Source organism: Juglans microcarpa x Juglans regia, chromosome 6D (genome assembly GCF_004785595.1).
Source record: "Juglans microcarpa x Juglans regia isolate MS1-56 chromosome 6D, Jm3101_v1.0, whole genome shotgun sequence".
Taxonomy (NCBI): Eukaryota; Viridiplantae; Streptophyta; class Magnoliopsida; order Fagales; family Juglandaceae; genus Juglans; species Juglans microcarpa x Juglans regia.
Genome location: NC_054604.1, coordinates 8,148,065 through 8,175,145, shown reverse-complemented (window position 1 = coordinate 8,175,145; position 27,081 = coordinate 8,148,065). Strand labels below are relative to the sequence as shown.

General features: G+C 34.3%; 2 protein-coding genes across 3 annotated transcripts; both read right to left on the bottom strand.

The window, feature by feature from the left end:
- Positions 1-1,816: 1,816 nt before the first annotated feature.
- LOC121234242 (SNAP25 homologous protein SNAP33-like) lies at positions 1,817-7,066 on the bottom strand. 2 transcript variants are annotated; one of them, XR_005934343.1, is made up of 7 exons: positions 6,818-7,066; positions 5,126-5,730; positions 3,775-3,866; positions 3,436-3,565; positions 2,490-2,587; positions 1,968-2,262; positions 1,817-1,896 (listed from the first exon to the last, which is right to left on the bottom strand). XR_005934343.1 is itself a non-coding variant. In XM_041130119.1 (6 exons), the coding sequence occupies exons 2-6, from the start codon at positions 5,621-5,623 to the stop codon at positions 2,163-2,165; spliced, it is 918 nt and encodes a 305-aa protein (XP_040986053.1). In that variant the 5' UTR covers positions 5,624-5,730; positions 6,272-6,398; the 3' UTR covers positions 1,980-2,162. The 2 variants fall into 2 exon arrangements, 1 of the variants encoding a protein (XP_040986053.1); XM_041130119.1 differs by lacking the exons at positions 1,817-1,896; positions 6,818-7,066 and adding an exon at positions 6,272-6,398 and having other exon boundaries at positions 1,980-2,262.
- A 19,220-nt stretch (positions 7,067-26,286) lies between these two features.
- LOC121235356 (SNAP25 homologous protein SNAP33-like) lies at positions 26,287-26,748 on the bottom strand. Its single transcript, XM_041131705.1, has one exon. It carries the CDS (start codon positions 26,746-26,748, stop codon positions 26,287-26,289), a length of 462 nt encoding a protein of 153 aa, XP_040987639.1.
- Between the last annotated feature and the right edge of the window lie 333 nt (positions 26,749-27,081).

Below are 27,081 nucleotides of genomic sequence, written 5' to 3'. Positions count from 1 at the left end.
GCCCAAGGTTTCCCTCGTTTGGCATGGCCCTATATATATTAACATTTTTTCTTTTTAATAAAACGACGTTGTTCTAGTGTTTTACTTGAGTAATGTATAAGGGAAAATAACAAAACCCTAAATCGCTTGGTCTCCTCTCTTCTCTCTCTCCCTCCACCATTCAACCTCTACCTCCCATTCTCTCTTCTTATGTTCTTCACCTCCTCCTTCGTCGCCGCCCCAACCCTGTAGCAAGCAGAAGTCGTAGTTGTGAATCTGAGGCCACGAATGACCATGGGTTTGAGAAGACCCATGGCCAGTCGTGGCCGTAGTTCTTTGCCCCACAACCACGTCTTGGTCTTGTCAGAGCATAAGGTTGCTATTTTTTTGGATCTGTGTTCGTAAATTTGTTGTTAGATAATGGATGTGTGGATTTTAGGGATAGGTTTGTGGTTTTGATGAAAAATCTGGGTTGTTTAGTGGATTCCGGCCTGTTAGCATGGCCAATCCACCCCTCGACATCCAGACGGGAACACCCGCCTATGGAGGGCTGTGCCGGGGCACGGGGGCCCAAGTTCCCCCCCCCCCCCCCCCCCCCCCCCCCCCCCCCCCCCCCCCCCCCCCTCTGGGGGTGGTGCCAGTGGTGGAGGGTGTGGGTTGCGTCCTTAATCTGCACCATTTTTAACATAGAAGCTCATTTATTTTTGGCTTGTCCCTTTACATGAATCATCTGGCGTCAAAGTAGTTGGCCATTGAACATTTCAGCATTTTCATCGTCAATTATAGACTGGGTACAAATTATTATCAACCTAGAACCTCAATTAGGTTTAACAGGGGAGGAAGCTCATCATTTTCAGCTCCTTGTTGTCCTCATTATAGACATCATATGGCAACTTCACAATAGAGTCATCCATGACCAAATCAAGCTTGAAATTTGGAAAATAATTAACCTTCTCCTTGCAAAGCTTTATCGATAATACATACAAGCATGGGAAAGAAAGTTCACCATCTGTATACTCATAAATGGAACACCACCCCCCCCCCCCCAAAAAAAAAAAAAAAAAAAAAAAATCAATTTCTATAGTTTAAGCTTTGATGCAGCTCTTAGGGACAGACACTTTCATCATAACAACAACAGTTTGACGCAATTCATAAGGAAAGATTCTATAGCTCAGACATCAAAACTTGAATCAACCAATCCACTAATCCAGGTGTAGGTAAAGCTACTGTAGCACTAAAAGCAGTACAACTTGCAAATTCTCCCCATCTCAAATTAATCATTTTACAATGAGATGCTCTGCTCGTCACAATAGACATCGAACATGCTAACATCACAACAAATTGGCAAATTTAACCGATCATTGAGGATGTTCATCGTGGATTGAAATCATTTGATCATTGGAAAGTTTGATGCACGCATTTAATTGCGTAATGGGCTGTGACCAATCTTATTATTGGCCGTATACCCTTGGCTACTCTTCCTAGATGTATTCTCTTGATAGATGGTGGAAATGATCGACCCTCTATGCAATATGAACCTTTTACTCTATGAATATTATGCTTGCTTGATTATTTATTTATTTATTTAAAAAAAAAAAACAAAAAGAACACATTGAAGTTGCCCGTAAATGTTGTGAATGGGGGAGGTCAACACCACTAAGCTAGTGTTGGGCGTTTTGGCTACCTTCGAAAGAAAAATTGTTTCTTTTATGCTGGCTATGATTCTGTTTCTGGTTGACTTCTAGTGGCAGGATTCTGGGGGTAGTTTTTTCTTTTTCTTTCTTTCGTTTCCTGGCCATAATCCCACCAAGATTCTACCTTTAAAAATGCCATTTCCCCTACACAGCGAAAATCTGTAAGCACTTCTTTTCTTTTTCTTTTTAGCAACAAAGCATAAGAAGTTAAATTGCAAAAGATGTAAAAACTATATGCACTTCTTTTCTTTTCTTTTTTGGCATAAAAGCATAGGAAGTTAAATTGCAAAAGATGTAGACAAAGAGTTCAACCCCCATAAGATCATAGTACATAATCATAGCTATACTCTCGACTGTGACAAAAATACATGAAAACTCCAAATGCACCAAAGGTCGTCTAATTCATATGTCTACAAATCGACAGCAGTGATTGGGTATTGGAGAGGAGAGTGCTGGAAGTATCAGCTGCGACTGTTATGAATCTGCACTCTACTTTCCAAGTAAACGACGAGCACGTTGATTTGCACCATCCACCCGTCTGCCCAACACATCAACATCTTCATCGAAAGGATCCAGAGCCTTGTTCTGGCTGCAATTATCATGAGTAATGTAGTTAGATCTTTTACATGACACAGGTGATCAAGAGATAAGTTGACAGTTTCAACACTTTGGCACCCTCACTTTGTTTAAAGAAGAGGAAAAAGAAAAGAGGGGGGGGGGGGGGGGGGGGGGGGGGGTGGTTGTAACAGAAATGGCAAAACATTGAATTGATAAAGAAAGTTCTGGGACTTCCATGCAATTGACAACACAACTGACCTCTCAATTTCAGAGCCCATGTCAATAGCCATTTCCTTCAGCTCTCCCAATAGATTGCTCAGATCAGACAGTGCATCATCTTGCTTTGAATGTTCCATCTGTAGCAGAAATGATGAGATTGAGTGATAGATACAAATTGTGCTGGAAAGCGACCACTAATACCACAAACCAGAGTTTGAAAGGTTGGGGGGGGGGGGGGGGGGGGGGGGGGGGGGGGGGGGGGGGGGGGACTACAAATGTTGAAAAAGAACTAAGTGATAAATATAATGTGTTCAGGCCCCGAAGATTCTACAGGAAGGGAAAAAAAATCATAAAGCAAGCAAAAAAGCATTAATATGAGCATAGTTTGCTTTAGTTGGGTTTGTGGGAGAATCTACAACCTAACTGAGGTCGGCCAGAAATCAAATTGAACCAGAGCAAAATAAAACGATAAAAGAAGAAGAAAATTGAAACCAAACTGGGGTTGGTTCAGTTCGTTTCATAGTGTCATGGTTTGAGTTAAATTAGGAACTGAACAAATAACCAACCAAATATTCATTTCTTCCATCTTTCTTTACCTGAGCCAACTATGTTGAAACAGTTATGTCACCCATTAGTATTGCTTACGTGACGGTGTTTGTCGATTGACATACCAATAATGAAACCCCTGTCGAGTATATAAGTTTGATGTTTATGAAAAGAATACATAGATGTTGCTTTAATAGGCTGGTTTCCTATTTTATGGTGAATGAACTGAAACTACACCAAACTGATGAGCCCTCAAAACCCCATCAGGACCTACACGATAAATCTGCTTTGATTTCGTATTACCCTTTGGTTGGCTTCTTTGCGTACCTCTAACAAAATGGAGCGATGTTGTTTCATGCTTTGCTCTATTTTGTTTTTCAACTCATGCTTTGTTAAAAAACCAGTCATTGGTGCTTAATTAATGGAAAGATATACATACATCAACTTTCTGAAGTGCACTTGTGGGTTCAGCAAGTGAATTTGGTGTGTTTGACCGTCCCTTGGCTGGATTCAATCCTAACCTTTCCTTCTGCTCCAAGTGGCTACCCTTTCTCCTGGATGAATCATCTGCATAACCAAGTAAATCACATCTGAAGAAACAAAACAAAAGAATAAAAACAGAAGGGAAAGTGCGAATAATTTTGCAAGGCCCACATAGTTCAGTCATGGCCAGTCTTCGTTTCTCATTTTCCAAAACCAATATAATCTTTGATATTTGAGAGAGGGGGGTGGGGATCACAAATAAGTCATGAAAGGTATAGAACAGAAAGAAAACTGACCTCTGAAAACAGGGCCTCTAACTGGGCGTGTCTTCTTTGGCTTCCACGTCTTAGAGAACATGCCACCAAGACTTCCAAGAAGCTTCTCACCCTGAAATCAACGAAACGAAACAAAAAAAAAAAAAAAATCAATTAATTTTTTTTTATTCCAGTTCAGCCAATCCAAAAAACCCAAATGCCAACAGAATAAATTGAGAGGGCTGTATTTGTCATCAGAGGATTGCAATGCCAAAGGAAGCAATATTTCCTACATCAAGACTCCAGAAAAAATATACCACAAAGAAATTTGAGCCTACAAGTCATCTATCTTGACATTTACAATTGATTTTCTCCTTATTTCACAGTAATTATTTGTTAATTAACAATACTTTTTGCTTCTACTTCAGCAATTCCAGGAAGATGGAAAAATAATCTGACAAGAAACTCCAACAAAATGAAGCATTGATGATATAACTTAGTCAAACAAGGGTACAACAGAAAAAAAGTGGATACAAAACGTAATGCCAATTATGAAACTCAAATCCAACGTGTGTGTGTGTGTGTGTGTGTGTGTGTGTGTGTGTGTGTGTGTGTGTGTGAGAGAGAGAGAGAGAGAGAGAGAGAGAGAGGTAATGGCTCAAACAAAGAATGACAAAGAATGAAATTATACATCTCCTAGAAGCATGACATGCATACAAGAATATTAATAATAATATAATATAAAAAGTGGTGCAACCAAAACGCATGGTCTATTTTTTGAGTTATTTTGTTCTCAAACCGGTGTATAGAGTACACCATCCAAATCACTTAAAGGGTAAGATTTCATTTGTAAGATTCAAATTTTAAAATTTATCTTCCACAAATTATACCATGCAAGCAGTGTGTGGTGTAGAGGCCTTAGAATAACAGTACTCTTATTTTATTGTATTATGTATGTCATCATATAAAGACACGACTCCTTTGGTTTTCGAGCTAGAAAGCAGGATCAAAATTCATAAAAATAAAAGTTATTTCCCCAATTCAGGAACATTCCTAATCAAGTTTATAAATCATGCAGTCGATATCCTAAATTAATGACTACCAACATACCAAGAAAAAAGATTGAATATGCACATGTATACAATCACAAAGACATCGATGTATATTCAACAGAAAAACAGACAAATATTAGAAATTTACACACGAGGACTCTAAGATATCATGTCAAAGCCCATAAAGTTCAAGTTAGTGCAGATGAAGCACAAATGATAAGGCAAAGAAAACTATGCAGAATAAGAAAACTATGCAAAGAAAACTTTAAGTTTGATTTGTGTTATTATATAAACTAAATTCTTAAAGTATATATTCTGATTTGAGGAATAAGAGCAATACCCTGCTGAGATTCTGATCAATGTCAGTAGCGACCATGTGGGTCCGGGTAATTTGCTCACCCTGGTGGTGCAAGGTGACCAAAGTATTGGTAGCATCCTCTCTTATTTCCTCAGCTATCTTCAGGCAGCTGTTGACAGCCTTCGTATTCTCCTCAGCCTTGTAAACAGCATAGTTCTCCAGCTCTTGCACAGATTGATTGTCTAATCCACCTGAGTCACGGAAATCATTCTTGTACTTGTTTCTCGCTGCTGAAGTAAGTGCATAAGGAGATGAAGAAGAGGAGGTTGTTTGCCGCTCATCATCATCAAAAGGGTTGGTGCCAAAGTTTGGTGTCATTAGGGAAGACTCAGAAGAAGTCCTCCTTGAGGAATTGTGTTTTTGCTTATTATTTAACTTATCATCATGGCCAAAAGGGTTTGAGCTAGAATGAACAGCATATCCAGGATCAACTGAGTTATGTTTTGCAATCTTCACGGGAGATTTCTTTAAACCAAACATTTTGCAGTGATAAATATGCAGACTTCAGTCAGAAATTTTTTTGGGCGTAAACGATCCTGCAAATGAAACCACGATACTACCGAACTGTAGACTGATCAACAATGATTCTGCAGAAAGAAACAAGGACAAATATGTGAGCTCGCCACTGGTTGCAACGAGCAACAACTGAAAGCCAACAAGCTAAATACAAAGAGCATTTCGTATCAAAATATGCAGTACTCGAGAATGAAAACAAGCCAATGATAAGGAAAAAAAAACTTCAAAGAATAACCCAAAGCCACCAGAACTCAAGATTCAAAGAGGGAAAATAAATAAATAAACACGAGCAATAAAATCAAGTCTATTTATCACCATAAATAAGCACAATGAAAAGAGGGAATAAAAATCATTACCCGAAGCAGACCGGTAGATCTTAGAAGTAATTGACTCATACGGCATATCCAAAATTCCAAAAGCAACACATGATATGACCAAACGAATCAAGAAAAGTTATCGTAGTTTTCTATTAGTTGTTTTTTAAAAATAAAAATTCTGCGGGACAGTCTGACATGAAAATAAACAGAGCAAAAGGGAAAAAAAAATCAACCAAAAACTGTACTATCGTTTGTGTAAACAAATAATAAAAATGCACTCAAATAATAAACATACTCGTATACACTGCTAGATCGGAAACAGAATGCAGGAAAATTCTTGAATATGAGGCTATTCAACATTCGAGAACTAAGGAACCAAAACCTTGTCTAAGATGAACCTAAGGCGGCAATTTGACTTAGTCGACATGACTTTTATTCTCTATCAGCCATAAAACATTAAAAAAAACATTGTTTTCTTTTTACTTTCATCCCTTCCTCACCAACTAAACAAGGGATCACCAAAACACAAAAAACAAAAATAAAAACGTGCGACCCATGTAAAACATAACAAAAAATCTAAATCTTAGAAATGAAAGTTCAAGGACAAACCCAGAAACGCATTACCAGAAAAGGGAACATGGTTTTTGATATTATAACCTGAGAGACTTGCTATAGGCGAGCAAATGGAAGTAGTATTGAGCGTATGATAAAGAAAACAAGAAACTCCAAGATAAAAATGAAAATTAGAGAAAAACCCATAAAAACCCAGAAACGGAATCCATCATTTTAACAAAAAACGAATCATTATAATTAGTGGGAAACACAATCTCAATCTGGGTACCTCAGAAATTCCACCAAATGAAGGAGACAATCCTGCAAGAATGGAGAGTTGCACAAAACAAAGGCATTATATGAGAGAGAGAGAGAGATGTAGAGAGGGGACGGCTTCAAAGGAAGACTGGGCAAAGCATGGGGCAGAAACACGTAAAACGCATCAAGAAAAGTCTTCGGGGTAGGAAACTGGCACGAAAGTGCCAGTTTGAAAGCGAGTAAATTCACTGTAGACGTCTTTGTTTATCTTCCTTTATTTTTTTTCTCCAGAATAGTACAAATTTACAACTCAATTTATAAACTCAATCACGATTCACACCCGCCTACTCTTTTCAATAATTTTTTTTTTATTTTTAAATTTATCCGTAACTTTTTGTTTTATTCAAAATTTTTGGGCAGAATAGAATGAAGGAATATCTCTAATCTCTCTTGCAAACAAGGAAAACCAGTTCAACCAATTTTACTCACACAAGAATATAAGACTATGCCAAGTTGGTTTCCATAATTAAAGCCAAGCAAACCATATTAGACTTTTTTGATAAGTTTTGTACAAATGATGCATAGATTCTAGAAACTGGAAAAAGATATTTATAAAAAACAGATAGATATTGATTGTGAGGAGACCAGAAGATTAGGATTAAAGTTTAGAATAATTATTTTGAGTAGAAGTTTTCGTGAGGGGACCAATCTTGATAAAAAAAAATTAAAATTGTGAAAAACAACTTCTCGTTTTAAGATTTTAAAGCAAAATGATCAAAATACTGGAATATATATGTGAAGGAAAATGCTATCTATACTTATAATTTTAATGCTATCTATACTTATAATTATATGTACAATCATACATTCTGATGTATCCGCTACTAAAAATGATTAAAAAAAGTTAAATTTTAAAATTTGAAAAAAAAATACGATAAAATGTGGTTGCTATTCAATACATATAATATTCTACATGAAAATCATATATTTTCTCACTATGCTCTCATCATCCGATGATGTGACATTAAATTATATGTTTACAAATAAAATATAATAAATAATCTCTAATCATCTAATATCACATCATAAGATGATGAGAATTAAGATGATGAGTAGAATTGTTCATTGTACATAAAGTTGTGCATACGTGTAGCACTACTCATACATGAATGTGGCAAAAATGTTATTAACTTGTTTAGGGGGCAAAATAAATAAATAAAAATTGATAATTGGAAGATTACCAATTTTAATATATTTTAAACTTGTATATTTCATGATATATAATATTGGAGCATTTTTGTTATAAATCGAGTCAATTTAAAAAGTCGATACTTTATGTATTCTAAATTTCTAGATTAAATATCTTGTTTTGATATTTTCTTCACTTATTTACATCTTATTAAAAAAATATTGATTTGAAATAAGCTTCCCATCCAAACAAAAACAAAAACAAAAACCAAGTCAAAGACCGAAAGGCCAAAAACTCATAAACGATATTCTTGTTAGAGCAATGCTACATACAGTTCCTATTTCGGGATTGTAATATAAGCCTAGATAATTTTATATTTAAATTTTTTTAAAATTACATAAATATCTCTTTTAAAATGATGCATTTTCTCATTTAATAAAATATTTGCACATACAATTCTCAAGTAAGAACTGCAAATAGAATTTCTTTTTTTTGTTATACCTTCCACAAAATAGTGTCCATGATTATGAAGACGGGACCCCTAAATGAAAAAGCTCCAATTATTAGTGATCCAATTGGAGAACAACACATGGCAAAGGGATTATTATATGAATACGAAGAAAAATTATATTTATAAGTCAGTATAAAAGATAGATATACACTTTATGCAGCTGACATGACGATATTTGATTTTCAATAAGATTTAATTTTAAAATAAGATTTAATTTGCAATATATGAGTTGTATGATCAAGGGCACACCCTCTAAGAGGTGTGTGTGATCAACGAAGAGGATATGTAAATAAGGAAAGGCACATGATCTCCATGATCTCTTCTTGTTCAAAAGAAGTCAATTATGTGGACAAAAGCATTTTTCCATCTAATTACATCAAATGTTTGTATTTTTATCGTTGATGACTCTGGATTTCACTTGCTTTACCCTTTTGTCAAGTTGAATAACTTGAATCATTTCACATCGTTGAGTTATTTCATATCGTTAAGTCCGACACAAGACATCAAATCACTTATTAATTGTCTAAACTAGTCTTGGTATCATTAAAGATATGTCCATCAAGAGTCATATGCAACTCTTAGGACAATGAGTTTTAATAGTAAATTTAAGGGGCATAATTAGGATTTGGTGTTTGGGGGGCGATTGACAAAATGTGTGGTATGTCTGAGTATAAGTAATATGTATTTTTTGCACGTGGCTATATAAAAAATAAAAATCATACATCATAAAATTGTATACAAAAAAGAGATAATCTTATAACCAGTCGGTCTGTCATCTACCAAAAAGCAGCCCACCAATAAATTAGTGCCACGTAGGCTCGTCCAATGAAACACGATTGCCACTGCATTGTAGGAGATAACCTTGCAGCCCCTTCCAGAATCCGTTGCAGACTCTCCTCTCCTTTGCAAACTTGCAGATGACTATCAGATAAAATTCAGTGAGAGGGAAAACAAAATCGAAATCATTAAATAAGAGAGGGGGAGTGTAAGGAGACCTTGTGATGGGACGATTTGGTTTGACCTTGATTCCTCGAATGGTTATCAGATTCCCAATATCACCAAGTGCTCTGCAGTTTCTTGCTTCGGTTGCATCATTCTTTTTCTACTGCTTAACTACTGCCTCACCTAAAAAAAATCAAAGTAAGTCAAATGATAAATATTATAATGTTTGGTCTGAAATAAAGGATTCCAAGGCATTCAGACAGAAAAAGAAATGCATTAATCAAATAAAGAAGATGGTGGGCCACAGAGATGATGGGTGCGACGGAAATGGTGGCGCTGAAACTGGTGGCTGACGGATATGAAATTTGTGAGGGGTGTTTGACTAGGTTAAGGCATCTGAAGAAGAGATGTACTTTGCAAGGGAATTTTGACTGGGGCTTTCGACTGTGATGACCCTCATGTGAATTGTGTGAAATCACTGACATGTCGGGTTATTATTGGAGGCTGGTAATCCCTTGAGAATTGCCCGACCGGTGCAAAGTGGTTTTCTACAAAAAATATATGTCTATAAATCATCTTATAAGATAATTCTCCTTAGGATTTTCGTAGTTTGCTAGAGACCATTACAAAAAGAAAAGAAACTGAAATATCAACTTAGGATTTTTCCTTCAAATTAAGCTCGACAACGATCTTTCATGAAATAAATTCATCTATTATCATCTCTGAAGTGAAATTCTTGGAAATTTCTTTCTCAATATAAACTAACAAATGATCTACAAGAAACTCGTATTCCATTCGAGTTCACAATCTAGTTTTTATAAGTTTTATGGCAGAAAATGTTCGTTTAGTAGTAGCAGTAGAAACAATAATAGTTAATACTAGAAGAATTAACCTATCAATCAAATAATAAATCTTTGACTTTTATGAAATTGCTAGTCCTTTGCATAGCTTAGATAATGTAGACATATCTAAAAAATCTAGATGAGTCAGCACATCAAGCTCCTAGTGCTGCAATTGAATTATTAAAAGGAATTTTTCTTGCTCAGTAAAATCTTGTGCATAAAACTTCTAAACCAATTTGCATATATCATCAATTTTAAATTATTTGTATGCATCTTTAGGGTTTAAAGCAGCACTAAGAATAAGAAGTTTTATTGTATGGTCATTAAATCTATTGTTCAATTCTTGCAACTGGAAATCTATTGTAGCAATAAATATATCAATCCTAAAATGATGCTCCATTGTTGTTAATGACTTGTCAACTTGATAACTAGATTTGCCTCGAGCTTTAGTATATTAATCATTCATATCAGAAATATCAATTTGGTATTTTTCACAAAATGATTTAATATAGTGAACAAAGACTCCCACCCATCATCTCTCAGCTTTTGAATGAGTACTTTTGTGGTCGAAACTTGAAACTAGGTTCATGGCATTCACAATATCTTGAAAATTTTGTTGCAAAGATTGATAAAGTGTATTAGTGATTCCCATGATTTTTTTCATCATATGTAATATCAGAATAAATTCAAAAGATGTTAATATCATGTAAGCCGCTTTAGTACCAGCATGTTGAGAATAATTTAATCCCTCATTTGAGATAGTATTGATAATTGAGCAAGTAGCATCAAGTAGCATTAATCATCCTCATCAAGCTACAAATAAATTGAAAATGAGATCCCCATTTAGTATCTCCAGCTCGTTGTAGCATACCAATTTGATTTACCCCTTTTTGAGTCTCGATCTCATTGGAAGCAATCAAACTTTTAATTTCAGTAGCTTGAGCAATTGTAATTCATCATTACGTTTAGAAGAACCAACAACAACATTAATAATGGATGTTAAATGGACAAAGAACTGATTAACATGCTTAGCTTCTCTAGAGGCTGCAACTAAAGCTAATTGTAGTTTATGAGCCCAACAATGCACATAATATGCATAGAGATAGTCTTTAAGAAATAAAGTTTGTAATCTATTCCATTCATCACGCATATTACTTCCTCTATCATATTCTTGACCTCGAATATTCTCAATTTGAAGATCGTAATGAGAAAAAAAAGAACACATATTTTTTAGAGTTAGTGCCATAGTATCTTTGACATGCATAATATGAAAAAATCGCACTCCAATAAAACCATATTTATTAACAAACCTCAAAATGAAACACATTTGTTTTCTTTTGGACTCATCTCGAGCTTTATCAACGAGAAAAAAATTGGCATTGCGAATCACATTTTGCACTTTATTTATAAATATATGCAAAATTTCCTTTTGAATTTTCGGTGATATATATTTGGCATTCTGTGAAGTATTTTTCATGACAACTCATTCAACTTGATCATTATAATTTGCTAGAAGTTTTATTAGTTTAATGAAGTTACCTTGATTTTTTGAGTTAGAGCTTTCATCATGATTTCTAAAGGCACAAGCTTGAAACGTAAGCCATCGAACACTATCTATTGAAGTTTTGAGTAGCAACCGATTATTTGTAATTTCTTTTGATACTTGTTTTTCAACTAACTTGTCAATATATCTTGATTGATTCATTACATCCCCACAACATTTCACAGCATTTTTATGTGGTGAATTTGGATCTCTCCTCACATGTCCTATTAAAGGACAATTCATTTTATCATTCACTTTTTTCTAATTGTCACAACCTTTATTGGTAAATGCATCTGATCTAGGACGGCCCGTTGATTTCTTAGCAAAAACATAGCATAGAAGACAAAATATAACATTTTTCGATGGTGAGTACTCCAACCAATTTTAATATATTTGAAACCAATAAAATTGAAATCAGCAACGTTGATTGCTCATTCCTGAAAATAAATATTCTGAAAGTTTAGGTAGATATGGACCAGCACTCAAATCTCATCTTGTATGTTAATAGGAAATTTCCATATTTGTGGAAGTAATCCTAGATCACGTCCTAAAGAGGTAGCATCCATCTCTTCAATTTGGATTCTTGAAGTTTTAGAGGGACTCTCATCAGTGACAGAAGTATCACGTTCCGTTGTTACCAAGCTCTCTAAACGTATATTACTCTCCGAATTGTCCACATCTTTCTTTTTAAAAAAAGAATCAATTGTTCTCAGCTTACTCATATTTTTCTATACTTTAAGAAAAATTTATAGATAAAAAATAAATCTAAGAAGTATCTAATAAGTAATGATATAAAGTTATTAGATTTTTTTATATAGTTTGTATTACTATTAATAAGTGAACAAAAAAAAATGTGAATAACAAATAAATTTCATAAAAGTAAGTGAAAAAAAAAAAAAACATGTGACCATGTGAGTCTCTCACAAATAAATTATAATTAATGGGTCATCACAAATAAAAAGAAAAAACATGTGACTCATCAATGGCTCAGGCTCAAGTAAGTGAACAAAAAAAAAACCATATGAGTCTTTCACAAATAAATTATAATCAATGGGTCATCACAAATAATAATAAATAAATAAAATTTGTGGCTCATCAATGGCTCGGGCTTAAGATAAATTATAATCATCATGATTTATAAACTTCTAGATCCATGAATTTAGAACATTACTACAAAGATGAAATGAAATAAAATATAGTTGTTCTTGGAAGTAAATAATAATAATGTACAGCAGTACACTGTACATGTTTAGATTAACATACTCAAAACTGTAAATATAGTTTTACTGTGGGGGCTGCTTTAGGAGAAAACTAACTGGAAACTTTGGTCTGTGCATCTGTACTTTCGCTCTAGCGTTAGTGTTGTAGAGACTGAGAAGAAAGCTTAAAGAGATGGGTTGTGTAATGGAGAAAGAGAGATACACGGTATCATATATGTGATGAATTGATAATGTGTGTGTCAGAATATAAAGTCAAAATATTAGATTAATCCCATGCCGAAAGCTATGTTCAAATCAAAAATTGTGTTGATCAGTTAGTAGCATGTCAAATCACTAGAGTTAGAGTGATGGTGTTTGAGTATTGTAGGATGTTAGAGTCTAGGGTGTCAGGTAAAGTGAAAGTCATCTATATTAAATTTAATTTTTTTATACAATTTGGGGGCTATTTTAGTATTGGGGGGGGGGGGGGACAATTTCAATAAAAGTTTTGGAGGCTACCTGAGTATTGGGGGCAATTTCAGTTATACAAAAAATATATATATAATAATTTATATAGTATATTAATTTTTGGGGGAGGCAGTAACCCCTACCTTCTATATAGTTCCGAAGCGTACTTCTAATAATTAACATACTTATTTTGAAGAATATTACAAAGCAAGTAAATGTTATCATGCTTTTTAAGTGAACTCCCAGAATAAAAAAAACTTGTTAAAAGTCTATTTCACTCAATAACCCTCTTTACTCTTGAGTGCTTGGAGAACTATTACCTTTTACCCTCCACTACCCCACATGCCAAATTCATATAGATTTAAAGGGGCTCAACAATCCAATCCATTGTTGGGATCAAATAGAGATAATGATACATCAGTGACCTAGCACGACAAAACACTCCAAAGTCTTGGACTGTCTAGTTTCAAATCTTATTAAAATCCCTTTAAAGCTCCACTTCTCTCACCCAACATTTAGCACCGCATTCCCACATATGCATATTACTCATGTGTCACCACAAATAACTGAGTTTGGAATTTATCTATATATTCATGCTTTCTCCCCTTTTTTCCAAGGGGTTCCATGCTCCTTTAACTAAGTAGATGAGAGTGTACACTTTCAAGTTTTACCTTTCAATTTAGTTAGCACCCACTTGTTGCAATCTCCAAGCTTTGTTGTAAATATAAAACTCAATAATCCAATTTTTGAATTATCGCATAAATTGCCTTTACAACAATAAACATTTGTTTTAGAAATCATGAGATCAAATAAGCTTACTCTATTTTCTAAATTTTATTAACACTACAGTGATGCATGAGATTTCAAAAAAAAAAAAAAAAAAAAAGGATGGGAGACTAAAGTTATTATATAGAAATATCTTTTCATGACCGCCCTCTTTCTGAGGTTTTTGCTCCCTGCCATTATCATGGATGAACGACCATCGCATCATTTCTCCTACTTTTCTCTTATTCTTCTACTCCCCTTATGAATTTTGGATTTTAATTCATATATCTTTAGCTTAGGTACATTCGTTCTAACTCTCCACTTTATTTCGTAGCCAATGTGATTGTCCAAGCTTACCTTGTTCACACCCTCCTCTGATAGTATCATCCTTGTCCGTATCAATCATTATGTCAAGCCTTTCAGCTAATATTTGAAAAATTTGCTATTATAATCGTTGTATATTTGTTTGAGCGCACATTTCAACCTCTTTTAGGCCTTTTTACAAGAGTATTGCTACGTAGTAGTTTCACATTACATTATCATGTCAATTTACGTTTTGTTGCAAAATATTTATATCCCTAACATTATTCTTAAATTAATGTGACAATTCATGTTACTCAAATGCCATGGTGGTATTAAAAATAAATAATACTAAAAAGATATTAAAAAAATGCAAGAAACTATACCGCTAACTTCTTGTTAGTCCCATTCTATTGACGTGGTAATACTTATGATCCTTAGAATAATCATTATCATAGATAAAAAAATAAAAAAATAAAATAAAAAATAAAAAATTAAGAGGTATTAAACATTTTCATGCTTGCAGAGTGGGACTAATGGTAGTAAATGATGGTCTACTTTTTATTATTACTCATTTAAAAAGTAATATGATAAATCTAAATAATTAGCAAAAACCTTAACATTGATTAATAATATTGTGACGTTAGAAATATAGATAATGAGGGGATCGAATAGTGGAGATGAAACACAGCTGAATGTTTCTCACAGATGAAGTGAAAGTCAACTTTAATATACTTAGTTCGAGCATGGAACATAGTCAACTTTATAGTGTTACAAATATATTCCATCGCACTCAACTTATCTAGGCTTAGGCTTCGTTTGGTTACTCAACTCACCTCAACTTATCTCAATTCATCATTACAAATTTTTCAAATTCCAATACAAAATATAATAAATAATTCAACTTTTTTAAATCTCAAAAAAATAATAATATTAAAAAATAATATTCTAACAATATTTTATCATCTCAACTCAACTCAGTTCAATATCCAAACGCAACCTTAGTGGATGGGTTGTGCTGGTTTAGTGAATTGGAGGAGGGTTGAAGTCAGAAGGTGGTGATTGTGTATAAGGTGACGTGGCCTGAGTAGAAGTCTTAGTAGAAGGAAGAGAAGGTAGATGCATAAGTTGAAATTTCAAAGTAAGGACTACTTGAGCTAGTGGTGACCTGACAGTAATCCTTGTAGAATAGTTGAATACTTGGCTGGAAATTTAGACTCATTGAACACAACACTCCGAGAGGAATAAACCTTTAGTGAGCACGGATCAAAGCACTTATAACCTTGTTGATTAGAGCAATACCCCAAAGAGATGCAAGGTTTGTTGTGATATGTTAGCTTATGATCTGCATAAGCTCTTAATAAGGGATAACAAATACAGGCAAACATACAAAGGAGACTGTAGTCTGGTTTTTTACCAAAAAACTTAAAGAATGGTGTTTCAAAGTTCAAAACTGCAAATGATAATCTATTAATGAAGTATACTGCAATAAGAAATGAGTCTGCCCAGTAGGTTTGACAAAGTGCTAGTTATGTTTCGACAATATTTCCATGCTTCCTCTCAACAATACAGTTTTGTTGAGAGGTGTGAGGACACGTTAATCTATGAAAAATGTTGTGTTGACTTAAGAAAGGTTTCAAATTGGATAGAGGCATATTCACCTCCATTGAGATATTGCAGCTATTTAATAGTGTAACATAATAGTTTTCTTCTAGAAGCTTGAATTTAAGAAAGCAATTGAAAACTTTAGCTTTATTTGAAATAGGATACAACCATGTGAATCTACTAAAATCCTATAAAGAGTACATAAAATTTGGACCGACGATTAGACATCATAGGTAAGTACTAAACATCATAATGAATTAATCTCTTAGTGTGACTTAGAGATTTTGGTTGAATCTGAAAATGGTTGTTGTTTAGCTTTGCTAAGCTGACAAGGTTCACAAACATGCCCTTTTGACACAGTTTTTTGGTACCATGAAAATATTGTAAAAATGTTTTAGTTTCACAACATAATAAAATTGAGTGAATGAATATATTTATAGTGTTACATCAGTGTTTTAGTTGTACATAGAAGTATGCTATACACGATCATATATTTAGGATTACACACTTGATTCTATCAATATTATATTATTACAGAGGATTATCACAAGGGATAAGCATCACAGAGGATAAGCTCCAGTATTTGAATATTTGATAGTGTTGATCTTCTAGGTTTAAGATAACTATTATCATTTAGCTCTGAGTGTTGTTTGAAATAGGATACAATCATGTGAATCTACTAAAATCATCTAAAAAGATTACATAGAATTTGGACCCACGATTATACATCAAAAGTGTGATCTGTCCGGTTTGGATTCACAAATTATCTCAACTCATCTCACTATTATTCACTACTATTCATTAACTTTAACTCACAAATCTCACTACTATTCACAACCCATCTCACTGTTATTCACAACTCATCTCAACTTATCTTCGAATCCAAACGAGATAGAGATCCTAGTTGAATCTGAAAAACGGTTGTTGTTTAGCTTTGCCAAGCTGACAAAATTTACAAACATGCCCTTTTGACACAGAAGCACTTAAAGGAAGCTGATGACTCTAAAGTAAATGTTGGAGGATTGACTTTGAAGGATGTCTCAGTCATAGATGCTAGGTGCTAGTAGAGGCTTTGACACCAAGTAATGTTGTGAGACCCCTTGATTTATTTGCAGCAAGTTAAATAGGATATAAGCTGTTCTTACTGGGACTCTGGAGGAGTACCATGCATGTCTTGTTGTCCTCCACAGTGTAATCAAATCCAATTAGTTGAAAGTGATAATTATGATCCAAACAAAATTAATTAATTGATAGTAGGTTAGCTGATGCAGTAGAACAATAGAGCACATTGTATAAATGAAGTTTAGATGTTTGGGATTTTATATAAGAAGATCCTGTATGAGAGATGTGCAAACCTAAGCCATTATCTACGCCTACTGTCTCAATCCCTTCGAAAATTTGTCGATTGATGATGTTGTTTGCATCAGGTATAATGTGGGCATTTGCACCACTATCAAGAAACCAGTCTGCATTACTAAACTGAGTGTTGGTCTAAGGTGTTATGGCTGCCAGTTGTGCAGGTGGGTGACATCCTTGGTAGGAGTAGTTCATGTGATTAAAGTAATTGAGAGCTCGATGATTGCTTTTACCACATATTTGGCAAGGTGATCTGCTGCCTGAGTTACCAACTAAGAGATTTTGAGATTTGGGTGGGTTGGAGTCATGTGCATTTGATTGTGGTCTTTGATTGCCTTTTTCATTGTTTGAGAATTTGGGATACGAAATGGATAATGAGTAAAGTTATTTGAAGAGGGTTTGGTAGTGTAAAAGACAAAGGATCCATTAACACCAGCAACAACAACATGTTGATGTTGGGTCTCAAGGAGGATTTCATGATTTAGTAGCTCAACTTGGAAGTCTAAAAAGGACATGTCATGTTCATGAATTGAAAGTGTGAATACAGTTATGAATTACTTATATGTGGAGTTGAGTCCTCCAAGAACAAAGGAGATTAAATCTTCACATGGGACAAGATTTAGTGCCTTGATTAAGACTTTGCAATTGTCGCTTGAGATGGGAGATCCTTGATCTAGACATAGCAGCATATCGATTAACAAGTGTATCCCATGCTAATTTACAAGTACTAATGTCATATATAGATGAGACTAATGTTGGTGAGAGAGAACACAGGATCCAACTTAATAGATGCTAGTCCTTTTCCTACCAATTGATATAGACAGGGTTGACATTCCCAATATCATGATATGTGTCTGAGATGAATTTAGGTGGATAGAGTTTTGTATCGTCAATTATTCCCAAGAGATCATAACTAAAAAGAATAAGGAGAAATTGTGAGACCCAACCAAGATAGTTAGTGTCATCATGTTTAATCTCATAAATAGAGTTGAATGATGGAAGGATGGTGGTGATGGAATGAGTTGTAGATATGGAGGATGGAATTAAGATGTTGAATAGAACCTAGATTGGCCATGATCATAGGAATGACGTTGGCCAACAATGCTTTGGTACCATATAAATATTGCAAAACTATTTTGGTTTCACAACTTAACAAAAAGTGAGTGTGACTGAATATATTTATAGTGTTACATCAGTGTTTGAGTTATACAGGGAAGTACGCTATACACAATCATATATTTAGGATTACACCCTTGATTCTATAAGTATTATGTAGTTACAAATTATTATCACAAGGGATTAGCTACAGTATTTGAATATCTAATAGTGTTGATCTTCTAGGTGATGTGCAGACCCTTATCTTGTTTGAGATAACTGTTATCATTTAACTCTGTGTATTGTTGATATGTACCCTTAACAGGGATTACATCTCACACACAACATGCAAACAAGGGATCGAGATGGATCATTTGCATGAATCATTATACTAAAAACTAATACATAACAAATATTCTCAACTGCTTAAGCACTAACAGTCTGAGATAGAAACAGAGACTACATGGCTTTTTAACACTTTTGGCTATTAAGCAAACATGCTCAGGAACATAAATATCTATATCACTTCCTGAATCATATACCAGAAAAGTGAAACTATTGGACTTTAGGACTACCCAAACATTGATACTACAGTGACAAAAAAATGTCACGGATACAAACTGTACTCACAACACAACAAGTCACAAAGCCTCTTCTTCAATTCCCTATAGATGTGATGGCTTTATAACAGGCATCATCATCTGTAGTAAATTGATAAGTTTTACTTTATAAATGTTCTTGCACAAAGCAATAATTTATAAAAGACTTTGAGTTCAATACTCTTGACAGCTTCACATATTGTCTGTGAGAAGTACTAGCCTTGCACATAAAGATTAAGCATGTATCTGAGAATAGCAAGAACAATATTCATTTTCCTATTGAAGTTAGAGAGTGTTGGGATATGAATTAAAGAACTTAACATAATGCAAAGTACACATCCATGGGCAAGAGAACCGTGCAAATACAATATCGACTATGCTACTTGACATTGAGAAGTATGAGAATTTTGAGCGTACAGGTCATCTATCTTGACATTTTCCAGTGATTTTCTGCTTATTTCACTGTAGTTAACTTTTTATTCCTACTTAAACAATTCGAGGAAGATGGAAAAATAATCTAACAAGAAAGTCCAACAAAACGAAGTATTGATGATGTATCTTACCAAACAAGAGTACAACAGAAAAGACTGGATACAAAACATAATGTCAGTTATGAAACTCAAATCCATCAAGAAATCTCTCTCTCTCAAGAGAGAGTGAGAGAGAAAAGAGGGTAATGGCTCAAACAAATAATGACAAAGAAGAAAATGATACATCTTCAAGAAACATAACATGCATGCGTACAAGAACAATGATATAAACTCGGTAGGTGCTATTTGATAACGATATTAGAAACTCAAAATATCACCTACTCCATCTCTTATCATAATAACAAGTACAAACTCTATCAAGCTATAAGTAATATGCTTCTTGGTAATATATTACCTTGATTTCTAGAGCATAGAATATTTTCTTGAGATCATATCCACACACACTTCTTAATGGGGGAAAGTAAAATTGTTAGAATTTAAGAACAATGTGTTTGTGTTTTAGAAAAATGGTAACAATCCTGATATGGTGTTTGTCTCACAGGTTGATGTGTGATAGAGGAATTTCAAGCGAATAAATTGTGCACATTCAGTATCTATTTATAGACCACAAGGCAAATAAGACACTAGTTGGCATGGGGCACAACCAATAACAAGAGGCACAACCGTTTGACTGAGTCAAATGATTTTGTCACTTGACACTTCCTTAACCAACACCCTCATGGGAACCATCATCATAGAGAGGGTGCAAGTCTAAGGGATACGTTGTTTAGTGTGTGATCACCACTCCTCCAATCTACATCTCCCTCTTGAACACACAACAATAGTGATGAATCCATAGTTGAGTATTTTACCTATTTACTTTTCAAGCTTTCATCCTCTTTTTGCAAATTCGATTATACTTATCTAACAATAATTGTATGTAAATATTAGACCTTAATCCATAATTACCTTCAAATGTATCCATAATTTCCTTAATAGTTTCATAGTTTTCAAAAAGAGGAATGATATCATCATTCATGCAATGTAAAATCGAAGCTTTTGCCTAAGAGAGAGAGAGTGACAGTGATAGTGAGAGAGTGTAAGAGAAAATGGGTAATGACTCAAAAAAATAATGACAGAATAAAATGTTACATCTCCCATAACATGCATACAAGAACAATAATATAAACTCGGCATGTGATATTTGATAACAATAGTAGAAATTCAAAATATAACCTACTCCATCTCTTATTATAATAAGAAGTACAAACTCTATCAAGCTATAAGTAGCATGCTTCTTGATAATATAATACCTTGATTCCTAGAGCATAGAATATTTTGTTGAGACTATATACACACACTGCTTGATTATGGAATGTAAAATTGTTAGAATTTAAGAACAACAACATATTGGTATTTTAGTAAAATGGTGAAAATTATGTTAGGGTATTTTTCCCACATGTGGGTGTTCGATAGAAGAGCTGCAAGTGAGTAAATTGTACACATTCAGTCTATAGACTATAAGGCACTGGTTGGTAAGGGGTAGAACCATTAGCGAGGCACAACCTTTTGAATGAATCAAACGGTTGGGTCACTTGACACTTCCTCAACCAACACCCCCATGGAAATCATCATCATACAGAATGTGCTAATTGACATTATAATCTCTTTACACTCTTTTGCTTTTCCCTTATTAGTAGATTGTGATTGGTAACGCCTATTCTTTCCACACTTAAAAAAACAATTTCCATTAAATGATTTACTTTGACTATTTTTCAACCATTTTTTTTTCTTAAACTATTTTCGTTTTATCTTGTTCTGTGGAGAACATGTGTCTTGAGTCATCATTAAATTCGATGACCCATTCTTTTTGTTCCTCCACTTCATCCATTCTTCTTCAAGTACCAAAATTACTGGAAGTGAAGTCATTGTTATTTCATTCCACTATGTGTTAAGGAAGTAACAATATGATTCTAAGATGAAAAAAGACTATCGAGTATGGTTGTAACTTGCATTTTTTTAGTATGAGGATGACTAACATCAAATAATTCTTTCGTAATTAATTTCATTTGAAGTACGTACTCGCTCATGCTTTCATCCAAGTACTATATTATATTTATCTAACAATAATTGAATGGAAGTATCATACCTCAATCCTACTTACCTTCAACTGCATCCCTAACTTCTTTAGTAGTTTTATAGTATTAAAAAAGATGAATGATACCATCATTCATGCAATGTAAAACCAAGGCTCTTACCCAATCTGTTCTTCCCATTTGTTTCTACTTCTTATACCGCTTCCGCTTCCACTTGGTCTATTTTCCATATTTTCATGGGTTAAAGAAAAGTTATATGTCTCTTCCATGCTCAAAAATTTATTCCATTTAATTTTTCAATCCGCGAGGGATCAATGCTTTTCTTCGATACCATAAATAATAAACCTTAAAATTAACAACAAAAATGTAGAAATAGTAGATGTGTTCTATTACAAATATAGAAATACAATAGTACAAAATATGAAAATCAAATTAATTATAACAAATTTATAATTATAACCCTTGAATTTAATCTAAGATGGTTACCTAGAAATCCTTATGTTTGACTTGAAATAATAATGGAAGTGGTGCCTCGATCGAGTGTTGTCATGAACTCTCCTTGTTGAAGTTGCTCATTTTTCAAGGAACTTTTGACAATTTTCTCAAACAACATGTGCCCTATATAGATTTGGCTCCGAACTAGAAGCGTAACGGCTTTTGAATGGACCAAATGGGGGTAAAAATGACTTAAATGACCAAAAACACGAAAATTGGTCTGAACCGGTTCATAAAATCAAGTCAAACGGTTCAAACCGAGTTCAGGCATGGCAATCCATTTCTGGGGCGGTCAACAATTCAATGCACGACTCTAGATGAAACGATATTATCGCGTTGCCTCTGCCCGATGCCTCTAGAGTCCTCAAAACAACATCATGCTAGGCTTCTACTGAAACTACATCGTTTATGACTGAAAAAGAATCGGCACGCAGCTGAACGACAATGTCATTTAGTAGAAAATTTAAATTTTAAGGACTAGGTGTCATTTTGACCCATAGTGTTGTCTTAAACTCGCATTCGCTAGAGTTCAAATTCGACACTCTAACTTTTTCCCTCCTCCAGCATATTGAACAGTGACAACTCAATATCTAATGTGTCCCTGACACTCTTGAACCCCAACAACAATGAGGGACTTTGGTGACTGGCCAAGAAAATTTTTTGGAACTTCTCTATGTTTCTCGGTTTTGGATAATATTCCTTTCTTCCTTTGAGTGAAGATTTTTCAACAATTTTGTTTAAAGTAGTTACTAGTAATCAAATTCTCAGATTGTCGGTATATTCAAGTCCTTCTACCATGATTTGGAAAAAATTTTGAGTTGATTTTGAAAGCCTCCATAAATGTTTTATTATGCAAGTGTGGTTGTCATACCAAGCATTTGCCTTTTGTTGTGGTTCTGATACTACTTTTAGAATTTAAGAACAATAACGTGTTGATATTTTAGCAAAATGGTGACAATCTCGTTAGGGTGTTTGTCCCATAAATGGTGTTCAATAGAGGAATTGCAAGTGAGTAGATTGTGTACATTTGATCTCTATTTATAGATCACAAGGCACTAGTTGGCAAGGTGCATAGCCATTGGCAAAAGGCACAACACGTTGACTGAATCAAATAGTCATGTCACTTGACACTACCTCAACCAACACCCTTCATGGGAACCATCACCATAAAAAGGGTGCAAATCCAAGAGATATACCGTTTGGTGTGTGATCACCACGCCTCAAATCTACAAAATGAATGAGCACAATGAGATGGTGGTGCCAGTTGAGGAAGGATGGTGATGCACGTAGGCTGTGCTGCATTAGGATTTGTTGTGATGATAATAGCAGGGTGGTTATATAATTCTTGGGATAGAGATGTCAAAGAACCAGGTTAGAAGTTGGTGGTACTCATCTTAAATAAGTTTCCTTATCACTCTTTCTCATTGTTTTTCACCCATGTGGCAATAATTGAAAGCTCAGGGAAGTGTAATATATTACATTTATTGGATGGGAGTGGTGAAACCAAAAAGCATGGTCTATTTTATTATACTGTCTTTATATAAAGATACGACTCCTTTGGTTTCCAAGCTAGAAGCAGGGATATTCCTAATCAAATTTATACATCATGCAGTCGATATCCTAAATAAATGATGAACAACATACTAAGAAAAAAGATTGAACATACAATCAAGTCAAATGGTTTAGATTGGGTTCAGGCATAACAGACCATCTTGGCGTGGTTAACGGCTCAATGCACATCTTCAGATGAAACAATGTCGTTGTCTTGCCTTTGCTTAATGCCTCCAAAGTCCTTGAAAAGACGTCGTGTTGGGATTTTAGTGAAACAACGTCGTTTATGACTTAAGAAGAATTGCTAGCAACAACCAAAGACATTGTCGTTTTGGTCAATATTCTTCTTGTGCGGATGAATGACAATGTTGTTTTAGAAAATCTAAATTTTAAAGAGCGTTGGTCGAAATGGTGTCGTTTTGACCAATAGTGTTGTCTTCAACCTTGCATTCGCTGGAGTCCAAATTTGTAAAACTCCAACTTTCTCCCTCCTCCGATGAACTGGACGGTGACAACTCAATATCTAATGTGTCCCTGACACTCTCAAACCTTGACGATAGTGAGGGACTTAGGCAACCAGCTGGAAAAATTTCTTGAAAATTTTCCGAAACTTCTCTATGTTTCTCAATTTTGGATGGTGTTCATTTCTTCATTTGAGTGATAATTTTGGAATAGTTTTGTTCAAAGTAGTAACTAGTAATCAAAATTTTCAAATTTCCAATATATTTAAGTCCTGCCACTATGATTTGGAAAATTTTCTAAGTTGATTTTAAAAGCCTTCATAAATGGTTTGTTATGCAAATGTGGTTGTCAAACTAAGTACTTGCCTCTTGTCAGGGCTTTATAGCAATGTTAGAATTTAAGAACAACAACGTGTTGGCATTTTAGCAAAATGGAGACAATTCATTTAGGGTGTTTGTCCCACATAATGGTGTTCAATAGAGGAATTGCAAGTGAGTAAACTGTGTACATTCGATCTCTATTTATAGACCACTAGATACTGGTTGGCAAGGAGCATGGCCATTGGCAAGAGGCACATTGGTTGAGGAAGTGTCACTTTACACTTCCTCAACCAACAACTTCATGGAAACCATCATCATAAAGAAGATGCAAATCCAAGAGATATACGTTTGGTGTGTGATCACCCTCTCTCAAATCTACAAAATGAATGAGCACAATGAGATGGTGGTGCCAATTGAGGAGAGATGGTAATGCAGGTAGATGATGCAGCATTGGGGTTAGTTGTGGTGATAATAGCATGGTGGTTATACAATTCTGGTGATAGAGTTGGCAAAGAAGCAAGTTAGAAGTTGATGGTACTCATCTTGATTAAGTTTCCCATCACTCTTTCTCACTGTTTTCCACCCAATGTGGCAACAATTGGAAAGCTCAAGGAAGTATAATATTATATTATATTAATTGGATAAGAATGGTGCAACCAAAAAGCATGGTCTATTATATTATATTTTGAGTGTCATTATATAAAGATACGACTCCTTTGGTTTTCAAGCTAGAAAAAAAGATTTCTAATCAAATTTATACATCGTGCAGTCAATATCCTATATTAATGACGACCTACATACCAAGAAAAAAGATTGAACATGCACATGTATACAACATCAAAGACACCAATGTATTTTTAACGGGTAAAATCAAATTTTAGAAATTTATCCGATAACTTTAAGATATCATGTAAAAGCCCATAAAGTTCAAGTTAATGCCAGATGAAGCACAAACGATAAGGCAAGGAAATCTATGCAGAACATCTCTCTTTGATTTGTGTTATCATATAAACTAATTTCTTAAAGTAGATATCTTGATTTGACAAATAAGAGCAATACGGTTGGGAATTTGTGTTTTCAAGTCGTGTTCTTGTCGTGTCAAGTTATAAACATTTGACTATATAGATCAACTTAAACACGGTTCGTTAAGCTAAACGGGTAAGACCTTCAAATCCTAACATTAGTCATTTAAATAACGGGTCGCGTCATTTTACTCATTTTGACCTGGATAATAATTAATTAAAAAAAGTCAACACGACATGATTCATTTTAATCTGTTTCATGTAAATGAATTGAACTGACCCGTATAATCCATTTAATCTGATTCAACATAATTTTACATAAAAAGTTAAAATCTGTACTTATTGCTAGCCACAATATCTCAAAAAAAAAAAAAAAATTAGACTATCTACTAATAAAAAATATCCATATTTTTTGAGTTTTAACCTATAATAAAACTAATATTACAAAACCAACAACAACAAATATAAACATAGATCCAGACTTAAAATTTCAACAATAAAAACATAAGTATATTGATAAATATATACTAATATTACAACCCAACAATAATAAAATTATAATTTTGAAATAAAATTTAAGCTAGTTATTGCGGATTGACCTGTTTATTAATCGTGTATTAATATGTCAACCTATTTTGACCTGAACCCATTTATATCAAACTCAAATCTGCTAATTTGGTATCGTATTCGTGTTAGATTTATTGATCATGTCACAGATTACTCCCAAATTCTGATCAATGTCAGTAGCGACAATGTGGGTCTGGGAAATTTGCTCACCCTGGTGCTGCAAGGTGACCAAAGTTTTGGTAGCATCGTGTCTTTTTTCCTCAGCTATCTTCAGGCACCTGTTGACACTCTCCATATTCATCTCAATCATGTAAGAATCATAGTTATGCCCCTCTTGCACAGGTTGTGATCCAACTAAGTAGCAGGAATCATTCCTGAGCGTCGCAAATGAAGTAACGCTAGAAAAAGCTCCCAAAGAAGTCCTCCCAGAGGAATTATGTTTTTGCTTATCATCCAACGTCTCATCGACATGGTCAACAGGGTTTGTGCTAGAATGAACAACATCTTTAGGATCAACTGAGTTATGTTCCACAATCTTCACAGCAGATTTATTTAAACCAGACATTTTGCAGTGATAAATATGCAGACTTCAATCAGAAAAAAAAAGTTTCTGGCGTACACGATCTTGCAAATGATTCTACAGAAAGAAACAAGGACAAATATGGTAAGTTGCAAAGAGCAACAACTGAAAGCCAACAAGCTAAATAAAAAGAGTATTTAGTATCAAAATAGGCAGCCTCCCGTGAAGTTACGTCAGTTTATATAATTATTTTAGTGATATCTCTTTGTGGTTGTAGCATTTTTTTTTTTTTTACAAGAAAAGTTAGTCATAGTTTTCTATTACTTGTTTTTTTTTAAAATAAAAAATTAAAAAAAAAACTGTGGGACACTACAAGAA